Raw genomic sequence first — 12,567 nt, 5'->3', positions numbered from 1 at the left:
TAAGACATCCTATGAACATTATTTTGGTGTGAAAGTTGGGGACCAAGATAAATCATGGGCTCCTCATATATGTTGTAATTCTAGTTCCGTCATATTGCGAGAGTGGCTGAAAAATAAAAACCGGGCAATGGCTTTTGCAGTACCTATGTTTTGGCGTGAGCCTACCAATCATACAGACGACTGTTATTTCTGCTTAACTCCTCCCATTAAGCAAGGTTTATCTATGAAGAAAAGAGGAACGGTTAAATACCCTAATCTCCCATCTGCTCTTCGGCCTGTACCACACTCAGACAATTTGCCAGTCCCTTCTCCACCCCAAAACTATGAAGGAAGGTGATGAAGACTGTTTAGAAGGAGCAACCCATCCTTCTACATCCTATGACCCTGATTTTGAGGTAAGCGATAGGTCTAGTGATTCGCACAGAATTAGTCAAGCAGAGTTGAGTGACCTTATACGAGATCTTCGCTTGTCTAAGGAAAAGGCTGAGCTGTTAGGGTCAAGACTACAACAGTGGAATCTTCTAAAACATGATGTGAAAATATCTCAGTACAGACAGCGTCAAAAAGATTTGCTTCCTTTTTTTGAGAAAAAAGAAAACCTCGTAGTTCGTTCTGATGTTAATGGTTTGATGGACTGCTTGAATTTGGATCACACTCCATCTGAATGGAGACTGTTTATAGACTCTTCAAAACTAAGCTTAAAAGCTGTACTTCTGCATAATGGAAATCAGCTACCCTCTATTCCTATAGGTCATGCAGTTCACATGAAGGAAACGTATATAAATATGAAAACACTTCTCCAATCAATCAAATATGAACAACACAAGTGGCACATCTGTGGTGATCTGAAAGTCATTGCTATACTCCTAGGAATGCAATTAGGGTTCACCAAGTACTGTTGTTTTTTGTGTCTGTGGGACAGTCGGGATAGAAAATCTCATTACTATAAAAAAATTAACTGGCCTACACGAGACCTAAACCCTAATGAGAAAAATGTAGTTTACGAGCCTCTTGTAGATCCTAAGGATGTTCTCCTTCCCCCATTACATATTAAGTTGGGACTAATGAAAAACTTTGTGAAGGCCATGGACCAAGAAGGACAAGCTTTTAAGTACTTGAGAGCATAGTTTCCCAGGTTGAGTGATGCTAAAGTCAAGGAAGGCATCTTTATTGGGCCTCAAATCGTAAATGATCCTGCTTTTGACATGATTTTAACAGGAAATGAAAAAAGCGCCTGGGAAGCCTTTAAGGGGGTTGTACATGGGTTTTTAGGTAACAGAAGAGATGATAACTTCACAGCATTGGTTGAAGAGCTTCTTCAAGCTTACCACCAACTTGGATGCAACATGTCCTTAAAAATTCATTTTCTTCACTCTCATCTTAATTTCTTCCCACAAAACTGTGGAGCTGTGAGTGACGAACATGGAGAAAGATTCCATCAAGACATTGCCTTAATGGAACAGAGATATCAGGGCCGTTGGAATGAAGCAATGCTTGCAGACTACTGCTGGTCTGTGTGTAGGGATGCTCCAGAAGTGTTTTATAAAAGACAAGCTAAACGACAGCGATCTTACAATGAATCGGATGGACTTAATTGAAATTTGGTGGTACAAACTTCTTTTATTTGTCAAAACACTAAGAATAATGTTTTTTTTATTAATTTGTACTTAAAATATTCTAAAAGAAACATAACAATATTGTTTTATGTACTTTCACTTTTCACGTATAGTATAACTACTCTTTAAGATTAAGTACTGTGTATCTCAAAAACCAGAGCTAATAAAAATTTTTCATTGTTATTTTCGTTTTTATCACCCCAAAATTAGTAGAAATTGACTAATTTAGTGTAGGAAACATTCAAAAAATATTTTTTGTTGTGTTGTGTTATGTTAACTAATAATTCAACATCAGCTTATGTGAAGCTTCAATAATATCCAGGTTGTCATATTTTAAATTTTTTTATGGACTTACCCTCTTAAAGACGAACCAGAATCGACTTCAGAAAAAACAGAATTCTTTCCTTTTGTGAATCATAACAAATTGAAGTCAAATATCTACAACTACCTGAATATTCTGGTTCACTGAAATTGAACGAAGCAAAATATTTGAAATCAATTATTATACGTGTATATGATAGAATTGGCCGATACTTGATGAAAATACATAACTAACGTATTCATACTTCATTGTGTGATTTTCACTAAACGATTTTACAAAAACGCAATACGTGTTTCGCCATACAGGGCTTTTTTGGGCGTTTCTTTACTAACTGAATCTACATATTCAATGTTAAATATACCTTATTCTACAATTTGAAGTACCTACATTTCAAGTACCTGATTTTTACCTGAATTTGTGATGAAATAAATTACCAGAGCTTATGTCCCAGTTTCCACATTTGAAAAAATACGAGTATTTAGTAATGGGGAGTTATTCAATTCTAATTGATCATTCAGTAAATTACCCGAATTCCTGAATGTATTGATTTCTGAAGATTCTAGAAGATTGAGTTTCAAGCTCTTCTCTTCTAAATGTAATACATCTAATTCATAATTGAAAGCATGTCCTTCTGCTGAAAGGTGGTTTGCAAATGTGGAATTGGTTTTCCTATTTGAAAAACTACGTCTATGTTCTTCAATTATTTGGGAAAATGTTCTTTCTGTTTGGCCAATATACAGTTTTCGGCAACAGTCACAAGTCAGTTTATATACTCCTAATCTATCCGACACCAAAGTTTTGTCTTTATTGTTTTTAATAAATTAATTCAGACTATTATTCGTTCTGTAAACTACGTTTACGCATTCTTTCTTCAAAAAACGGGCAATATTATTGGTTGATTAACCCGAATATGACAATGTCCTATAGCTGCCATGTCCATGGCTCGCTTTTGTAGTTTTTGGAAATAATGGAGTATATAATATCTACCTCATAACCGTTGTTAACCGCGATTTGTTTGATCAAACTCAGCTCTCTCTGGAAATTACTCTCTGACAGTGGAATATTCATTAGTCTGTGAAGCAAACTATTGAATGCAGTAACTTTATGGTGGTGAGGGTGTGTGGAGGAATTATGTATGATAATGTCCGTTTACGATGTTTTGTGGAAAATTGCAAATTCATGTTTATTGTTATTATTCATAATGATTCAGTCAAAGTAGTCTATTGAATTATTTACCTACCTCTCAGTAGTGAATTTTATTAACGGGTGGATGGAATTGATATATTCAATGAACTTGCCTAATTGTCTATCTGTACCAGTAAAACAGACGAAGATATCATCTATGTATCTGTACCAGTACAAGAAACTATTAGTTAACTGATTATTATGAATTTCGTACTCTATGTTATTCATGAAAATTTAAGCCAGCAAGGGACTGAAAGAGTTCCCATTTTAGTCCTTCACTACGAAACTGGAAATGATTTTGGTGATGTCAGTGCTTTCATCTCTTCATTGATTTTCCAAAAATTTCATAGATTTTCCACCGATATTGTACACTATTTTTAAGGGACAAAACATTTTGGATAAGGCAGCGTATTTGTACAGATTCGAGGTCATTTTTTATATTTCAAACTGTTTTTGTGTTTTCGAGTTAGTTGAAATTAAAGGCTTGTGTTAGACACTTCGTGTATCATTTCTCGTTGGTGTGTTTCCTTCAAATCGAGAACAATATATCACAAAGTGGCGACGAGAAAAATTTCAAGTGAGAGTACCTAATAATATTAGTAAATCTCAACATGACGGACCCAATAGTGCAATATACGGGACATTTACAAGAATTTAATCCTGTCCAGGCAGATTGGTCAATTCATAGAAAAAGATTAGAAAATTATTTTCGAGCTAATGCAATCAAAGAAGAGGACCGTAAGCAAGCCATTCTTCTAAGTTTGTTAAATGAACAAGCATACAAACTTGTGCGTGACATGTGTTTTCCTATCAAGCCGTATTTGCGAGTCGGGAGAGATTTTTTGATTTTCGTAAATTACCTAGTAAAACACCTGAAGGTGGGCAGCTCGATTGCGTAATGTTATTTCTACATGTGGTTTCGGAGGACAAACAGAGATAGAACGTGCGTTAGTTGATCGATTTGTGGTTGGGTACGACAGAGGATCTGTAAAGGATAGATTATATGAGGAAAAAGCTACAGTGACTTTTGCTCGAATAGTGGAAATTGCCGATTCGAAATCTGCTGTTCAACCAAGTTTTCAATCGACATCAGTCAAGACAGAATCGGAAATTCATTTCGCCAGTACGAGCACGAAACAAAAGAATTCTGCGCAGCCTTGCCATTCTACGTCAAAATATTCGAACTACCGAAGCATCACCTCCAGCGGTAGCAGTAAGGATCAAGCATTTGGATCGACTATCAGGCAAAAATGTTCAGTATGTGGTCGCAAAAACCATCAACAAGATAAGTGTGTTTTTCGTCAATATTCTTGTCATATTTGTAATAAAAAAGGTCATTTAGCGCCAATGTGTCCAAATAGAAAAAAGTAAACAATATCAGGCATGCAAATAATTTTTTGGAATCAGATAATATTGCTTTGTTTGATTTAAAGTATGAATCTGTTCCAGTGGTAATAGAAGTAATACTTGATAGCAGGCCGTTTACTTTTCAATTGGATACAGGGGCCAGCTATTCAGTTATTTCTGAAAATTTTATAAACGTAATTTTGGCAACAAAATTTTGAAATATACAGATAAGATTTTCAATATTTATAATGGAGGTAAAATTCAACCATTGGGTTGTTATTGAAAATGGAGGACCACCGCTTCTGGGACCGGACTTTTTTAATTAGTTTGAGTTGACACTTTATTATAATTTACTTTCACCCGGCTTAGGTACTTTTAACAAGGGAACAATCCCGATTAAAATTAAATCGAATTCAATTGTTTCACCAGAATTTTTTTTAGCCCGGTCTTTACCATTTGCAATGAGAGATAAAGTGGAAAAGGAGCTGAATAGGTTATGTGAATTAGGAATTATCGAACCGGTAGGCTATTCGGAATGGGGAACTCCCATAGTACCTGTTTTAAAAAAAGACGGGTCGGTACGCATATGTGGAGATTTCAAGATAACAGTTATAGTTATTTATGTATCAAGGGAATTAGGAGGGCCTTAATTACCGATGGCAAAGTTTGCGTCCCGAGGGCCTCTGGCCCGAGGGACAGCAATTGCCTGAGGTTATTAAGGCTCATTAATTCCCGTGGTACATAGATAATTTTATTTCTGACCGATTTCAATAAAATTTTGTTCATTTTTGAAACGGAAAAATGTACCAATTTATTACCTTCCCCGTATATTTGAATCAGGTACCGTTGATTATAGTAGAGTTTTTTTGTTGCTAGGTTGTTGCTATGTTACTTGTTTATAAACAGAACTTTGTTATCAAGCTGTGTTTGCGGTGAAAACGTGTTTTCTACCCCAAATATAATGGAGGATATTTTTAAAAAAGCTGAACAAGCAAGAGAATCATTAATTCCATCGAAAAGTGAAGCCGTATACCAAAAAGAATACAAGATATATCTGGACTGGCTGACACGGAAAAATGTTATGCCAAAAGATGTCACTGAAACTGTATTTCTGGCATATTTTCAAGAACTGGTAAGGAATTTTCTATGTTTTTCGGTAGATTTGGTAGTAATTGTGTTTATTCGTTTCAGTCAGAAACGTATAGTCCGAATTCTTTATGGACTAAATGGTCAATGCTAAAATCGATGGTGACTATACATGAGAAACGAGATATCACCAAGTTCAATGAACTACAGGCTTTTTTGAAACGGAAGAGTAAGAGTTATAAGCCGAAAAAGTCTGCTGTTTTATCTCCTAAAGATGTTATCAGATTCCTAAAGGACGCTCCTAATGATATTCATTTATTGCATAAGGTAATTTTTTTCTTATTTTCCTTTTTGTGTGTATTTATTTCCTTTTTTTTGTTATAGGTTGTTTTGATTATGGGTTATTTTGGAGGATGCAGAAGTCAGGAACTTTTGAATATGAAGATATCGGATATAGAGGACCGGGATTCCGTTATGGTAGTGAACGTACCGGAAAGTAAAACTGGTGTATCGAAGAAATTTACAGTTGTGGATGAAAAAGAGTTCTCCGCTTTGCCTTTATTAGGACTTTATATGTCTTTGCGTCCTAAAGGTATTGAACGATTTTTTTTGAGCTTCCGACAAAATAAATGTACATCTCAGCCATTTGGAAAAAACATGTTTGGGAAAATCCCCAGCAAAATCGCAATGTATTTAGGATTGCCAAACTCATCTTCCTATACGGGACATTGCCTTCGTCGCACTTCTGCTACTGCTCTAGCCAATGCAGGAGCAACTATGACTAACTTAAAAAGACACGGAGGTTGGAAAAGTTCCACGGTGGCGGAGGGGTATTTGGAGGATAGCATCGAATTGAGAAATAAAACGGCGCGTATGTTGTCTACTTTGTCATCAGAAGAGGCAGGTATCTCGACTGTAGTGAACAGAAGCTCCAGCCATACAAAAGAAGAAATTGTTTCCAGTGGCGGAAGTAATTTTCAGGGAACATTTCAAAATTGTACATTTATTATTTGTAATGACGTGAATAAATAAAATATGGTTCAGTTTTCATTTCTATTTATTTTTACTTGTGAAAGGTAGAGGGAATTATAAAATCTATAATGTCCCAAGGGAGTTATGACCCTCTTTATTGATAGCGTAACTATGACGATATAAGCTTATAATATCCCGGTCAGAAATAAATCCTTTTATAGAAATCGACAGTCATCCTATTCCAAAAATTGATAAGTTTTTCGTACAACTACAAGGGGGTGAACAATTTACAACAATTTTAGATTTGTCGAATGTATACCAACAAGTTTGTTTAGGTGAAGATACAAAAAAGTTGATAACAATTTCTATACACATAGGGGGTTGTACCGTTACAATAGAGCACCTTTTGGGATCGCAAGTATACCTGCTAAATTTCAAAAAATGTTAGAATCATTACTGCAGGGTTTGAACGGAGTCGTTTGCTTTTTGGATGACATTCTCTTTACGGGTAAAGATAAAAAGGAACACGCAAGACGTTTGGAAGAAGTATTTTCCCGATTACAGGGGGCAGGTTTGAAACTTTCTTTAGAAAAGTGTAGTTTCTTCAAAAATAAAATAACCTATTTAGGATACGATATTGATAAGCACGGTTTGCATACATCTCAATCAAAAGTAAATGCCATTGTTCATGCACCAGTACCGCACGACGTTACTTCTTTAAAATCATTTTTAGGGTTGATAAATTACTACAGTAAGTTCGTTAGAAATCTTTCGACATTATTGCATCCTTTGTACAATTTGTTGAAAGCAACAGACGGCTTTCGAGGAAGTCAAGAAAATTTTATCTTCTTCACCTGTTTTAGTGCAATACAACCCAGAGCTACCATTAAGGTTGGTGACAGACGCTAGTGAATACGGAGTAGGTGCGTTGCTTAGCACATATAACTCCGGACGGTAAAGATAAAGTAATATGTTATGCTTCACGAATTTTATCAGAACGAGAACGTAAATTCTGTACTCTTGAGAAAGAAGGACTAGCAGTAATTTTTGGATTAATCAAGTTTCATACTTTTTTATTTAGTAGACATTTCAGATTGGTGACGGACAACAAGCCTCTTTCATATATTTTTCATCCAAAATAGATTACGTAAATGGGCGATAATACTTTCCAGTTATCAATATGATGTTGAAGTAGTCAAATCGAAAAATAATCCCGCCGACATGTTGTTGCGTTAACCACAAACATTAGAGAAAATTTCTGTAGAAAACATAGATCTAAATTATGCCCATTATTTTTCAAAGAATGAACATTTTCCTATAGATTTTCAAAGACGAAAATATTGCAGTTTTTATAAAATAAGGCATGAGTTAACCATTGAGTCAGAATGTTCAATGTGGAATAATAGAATTGTGATTCCTTATGCATTGCGTGGTGAAATACTAGAAAGTTTGCATCGTAGTCACATGGGTGTAATAAAAATGAAGAGTCTTGCGCGCTCTTATTTCTTTTGAAATTGAAGTGATTTGTAAAACTTGCAAAAATTGTTTAGTGAATAAGAAATCGCCTGAAAACTCAATTTTGAACCCGTGGCCATGGCCTAATCAACCATGGAGCAGATTACATTTGGATTTTTTAGGTGCTTTTATGAATAATAATTTTTTGATAATCTTATGTGCCCATAGTAAGTGGATAGAAGTATTCCCAATGACTTCCATCACTTCGACATTAACCATTGAAGTTCTCAGAACGTGTTTTGCAAGATATGGACTACCGGAACAAGTAGTAACAGATAACGGAAGTTCTTTTCGTTCAGTAGAATTTGAGGACTTTTTATCAAAAAATAGTATCAGACACATAACAACACCGCCATTTCATCCGGCATCTAACGGTGCGGCGCAAAATTGAGTAGGCATAATTAAAAAGGCATTAAAAAATGCACTGGGGAAGTACAATGATGCAACGATAAATATGGCATTAAACAATTTTTTATTTGACTATCGTTCAACTCCACACTGTACAACAAAGTTAACACCAGCAAAATTATTTCTGGGGAGAGAGTTACGCACTCGTTTTAATTTGTTATTACCGCATGATCAATCAGATTTGAAAAGTTTTATCTCAGAAGCTCAAAATAGGCAAAAATACTATTATAAAGGTAACAGATTTGTTCATTTCAAAACTGGTGAATCAGTGACAGTGCGTGATTATAGAAAACCAAATGCGATTGAGTGGATTGAGGCAGTTATTTTTAAACGCATAGGAAAAGCGGTATATATTGTAACTGCACCTGCTTTAGGAAATATTGAATGGAAACGTCACTTGAATCAAATAAAAAATTTCATATTGTACAATCAAAATTATTTCACCTATGTGAATCAGTTGATATTATGGCAAATGATGAAACATCGGAAATAAAAAATATTAGACCTAGGCGGGTGGTAAAACCTCCAGAACGTTTAGAATATAAGTAGTTTTTTTTCATATTTTTACATGAGTGAAGATTTTTTTTAGGGAGTAGATGTAATATAATGTTCTTATATGTTTATGACACACTGTACAAGGTAGCGTACTTGTACGGATTCAAGGTCATTTTTTATATTTCAAACTGTTTTTGTGTTTTAGAGTTAGTTGAAATTAAAGGCTTGTGTTAGACACTTCGTGTATCATTTTTTGTTGTTGTGATTTCCTTCAAATTAAGGACAATATATCACAGATTCTGATGAAAATAAGTTTTTTCTGAAATAATTCCATTGATAACTTGGCTGATGTTGGGTGACATTCAAGATTTTGGACGATACAAGAACGTCACATAGGAATTAAAAGAATCCTATAACGATAAATCAAACCAATTTGATATATATTCGATGACAGAAGAAGAAAGACAATCAGCTGGCAAAGCAGAATGTTTAATATGTGGAAAATTTTTCAAAATACGAGGATTGAAAATCAACATGCGAAGAGTTCATTCTGAATCAATTGATACTACAAGTTCCTATGAAAACTCCAATCCCGATAATAATTTCGAGGAAGAATCTTACCCTGAAACCAAAAAAGTTCCGTTGCATATCCATTAAATAATTTGAGAAGAAATATACATACTATCAAACTTATTCCGAAAGCTGCAAGGTTACTCTCTGCAATCACCCTCACAAAATTAATTAACGAATGTGTATCCAGGAATTGTTTCACTGCTTGGAAAAGTTTGCTCATGTTTACTTATAAAAGTTTCAGTATTCAGAGAACTGAAGATAATCGAAAAACTTCAATCACAACAATAGTGAAGAGAAATTTGAATAGTTTCAATAATAACATTACGAAATCGATTAATTGTTATGCCAAAATTTCTTATAAATATACAAATTATAATGAAATCCTCAAAAACAAGTACTCTCGAAAGTCTCTGGCGGTGATATAACAGCAGCTGTTAAATTTATCTGCTCTACTGATAGTCCTGCTGAGTTTGATGCTGCAATATTAGAAGAATTATAAAGTAAACATCATCCTTCTGAAAGTTTATACAATTCTGGACAGCATAAAACTTCTCATAGTCATCTGGAAGTTACAAGCGTAGATGTTCTCAGAGCCGTGAGATCTTTTCGCACCGGTTCTTGTGGAGGTCTTGATTCATTGCGACCATCCCATATTCAAGATATGCTAAGCTATAGTTCCGGTAGTTTTGGCGAACATCTTTTGAATTCTTTAACGAACTTTTGCAATATGCTTCTTTCTGGAAAGGTCAATCACGACATACATCCTATTTTAAATGGTGCTTCTTTATGCGCGTTAAAGAAAAAGACTGGCGGTCTACGTCCTATACCTGTTGGAAATTTTTATCGAAATTTAGTAGCGGAACTTGCTTGTTTCAATCTACGAGAAAGTCTTGGAAATCTATTTCGTCCCCAAAAATTTGGATTTGAAACAAATGGTGGTTGCGAGGCAATAGCACATGCTGAACGATGTTATATTAATCAAAACCCTAACCAGTTGAAATTTTTTTTTTCTGAAACTTGATTTTAAGAATGCATTCAATACTATAAACACGAGTTTCATGTTACATTCGGTGGCTAACGCCATCCCAGACATATACCCTTTTATTGAACAATGTTACAGCGAACCTTCTTTCTTAATATTTGGTAACGAAATTATAATGTCCGAACAAGGAGTACAGCAGGGAGATCCACTTGGACCACTATTGCTCTGTATTTCTATCCATCATATATCATATTATGACTAAAATATCCATTAAATTCAATCTGGATGATGGTTCAATTGGGGACAAAACAAATGTGGTATTAGAAAATTTTCGTAACACAATAAATCATTCGAAAGATCTGGGACTTGAACTGAATTTCGAGAAAAATGAACTCATTTTTGTAGATAAACAGGACCCTAACATCATCGATCAATTTAACCTAATAGCTTCTGGTATACGAGTGATTGAAAAACCCAATTGGTTTCTTCTTGGTGCCCCATTATCTGACGATGCCTTAAAATTTTATTTGGAAGAAAAATTACAATCACTTCGTGTCATGTCAGGACGTTTATCTATTTTACCAACACATGTAGCATTCCATTTATTGAAGAATTCATCAGCCATTCTAACATTATCGATTATTTTGAGGTGCAGCCCTACATGGCATGACGAACATGGATTACAAAATATCGATGACGGATTGAGAAGAATGCTGGAACTCATCACTAATAACCGTATCGAAAACGAAACTTGGTGCTTAGTTAAATGCTGTTCCTGTAGCATCACTTGAGACTCTATTGGATGACGACTCTTTCAGACTTGCCATCAGATTTCGACTTGTACACCACTGTGTGTTCAACACTTTTGTAAATGTGGTGCATTTGTGGATGAATTAGGTACTCATGGGTTGAGCTGCCGTTTTAGCGCTGGTCGTTCATCTCGCCATTGTGCAATTAATGATCTCATCAAAAGGGCTTTAACTTCAGCAAAAATTCCTGCGATTTTAGAACCCATAGGCACATATCGAAATGACGGAAAACGGCCGGATGGTATGACACTTGTTCCATGGAAAAATGGTAAATCTGTTGTTTGGTAGTTTACTTGTGTAGAATTAGCAACTTACCATATTCCTGCTACTTCTGCGAAAGCCGAGGCTGCTGCCTCTTTAGGAGAAAATTCCAAACTACGGAAATATCAGAATTTGGAAAATAATTATATCTTTCGCACAATAGCTGTTGAAACTTTTGGTGTTTTTGGCTCTGAAGCCTTATCTTTCATCAATGAAATTGAAAAAAAAGGAACCGATGAAACCCACGAATCAAGAGCCACATCTTTTCTCATTCAAAAAATTAGTATAGCCATCTAAAGAGGAAATGCGGCCTCGTTTTTTGGAACTCTTCCTGATTCCAAAAAACTTGATGAAATTTACATCTTTTCTGAAAACCAATTTTATAAAGAAAAGAGAGGTAACAAAAAACCACTTTATGTAATTAAAACAACAGCAAATGGAAAAAATAATTTTTCTCAGCAAAATTCTGAAATGTGTTTCAAAAATATTTCGAATTGTTCATTGATAAATTCTTCAGTCACAACCCTTGGGTTAAATGGTTTGAGAAATATTGGTAACACCTGTTTCATGAACAGCGTAACCCAATGTTTATCAAATACGAGATGGTTATTGGAATATTTGAAAAAGGATGAATTCGTAAGAGATATCAATACTAGTATTTCTAGTATGGAGAGTGCTTTAATCAATACGTTTGCAGAAGTCATCAAGGAGTCGTGGTCAGAAGATTCATTTGATGGAGTAGTAAATACAGCCTCCTTAAAAAATCAGATTCAAAGTTTTGCTCCTCGATTCATGGGTAATTCCCATCAAGATGCCCAGGAGTTTCTTCGTTATCTTTCAGAAGGTTTACATGAAGACGTCAATATTATTGATGAGAAACCTAAACCAGTTTTAACGGAAACTGACGAAAAATTGAGCGATAGCGGAAATGCACAAGAGTCATAGCTCACATATTTAAGGATGCATAACTCTAAGATTGTAGATAATTTCGTTGGT

The 12,567-nt window shown here is 35.0% G+C and overlaps 1 protein-coding gene across 1 annotated transcript; it reads left to right on the top strand.

The window, feature by feature from the left end:
• The first annotated feature begins 3,375 nt into the window (after positions 1-3,375).
• Positions 3,376-6,606, top strand: LOC141487279 (uncharacterized). The gene is made up of 3 exons (XM_074186181.1): positions 3,376-5,602; positions 5,662-5,883; positions 5,941-6,606. The coding sequence occupies exons 1-3, from the start codon at positions 5,432-5,434 to the stop codon at positions 6,586-6,588; spliced, it is 1,041 nt and encodes a 346-aa protein (XP_074042282.1). The 5' UTR covers positions 3,376-5,431; the 3' UTR covers positions 6,589-6,606.
• Positions 6,607-12,567: the final 5,961 nt, after the last annotated feature.

Source organism: Leptinotarsa decemlineata, unplaced genomic scaffold (assembly GCF_025532065.1).
Source record: "Leptinotarsa decemlineata unplaced genomic scaffold, Ldec_3_MD MMD2_tig00078422_RagTag_RagTag, whole genome shotgun sequence".
NCBI lineage: Eukaryota > Metazoa > Arthropoda > Insecta > Coleoptera > Chrysomelidae > Leptinotarsa > Leptinotarsa decemlineata.
Note: the sequence above shows the minus strand (reverse complement) of the source record. Positions and strands in the feature narration are given on the sequence as shown.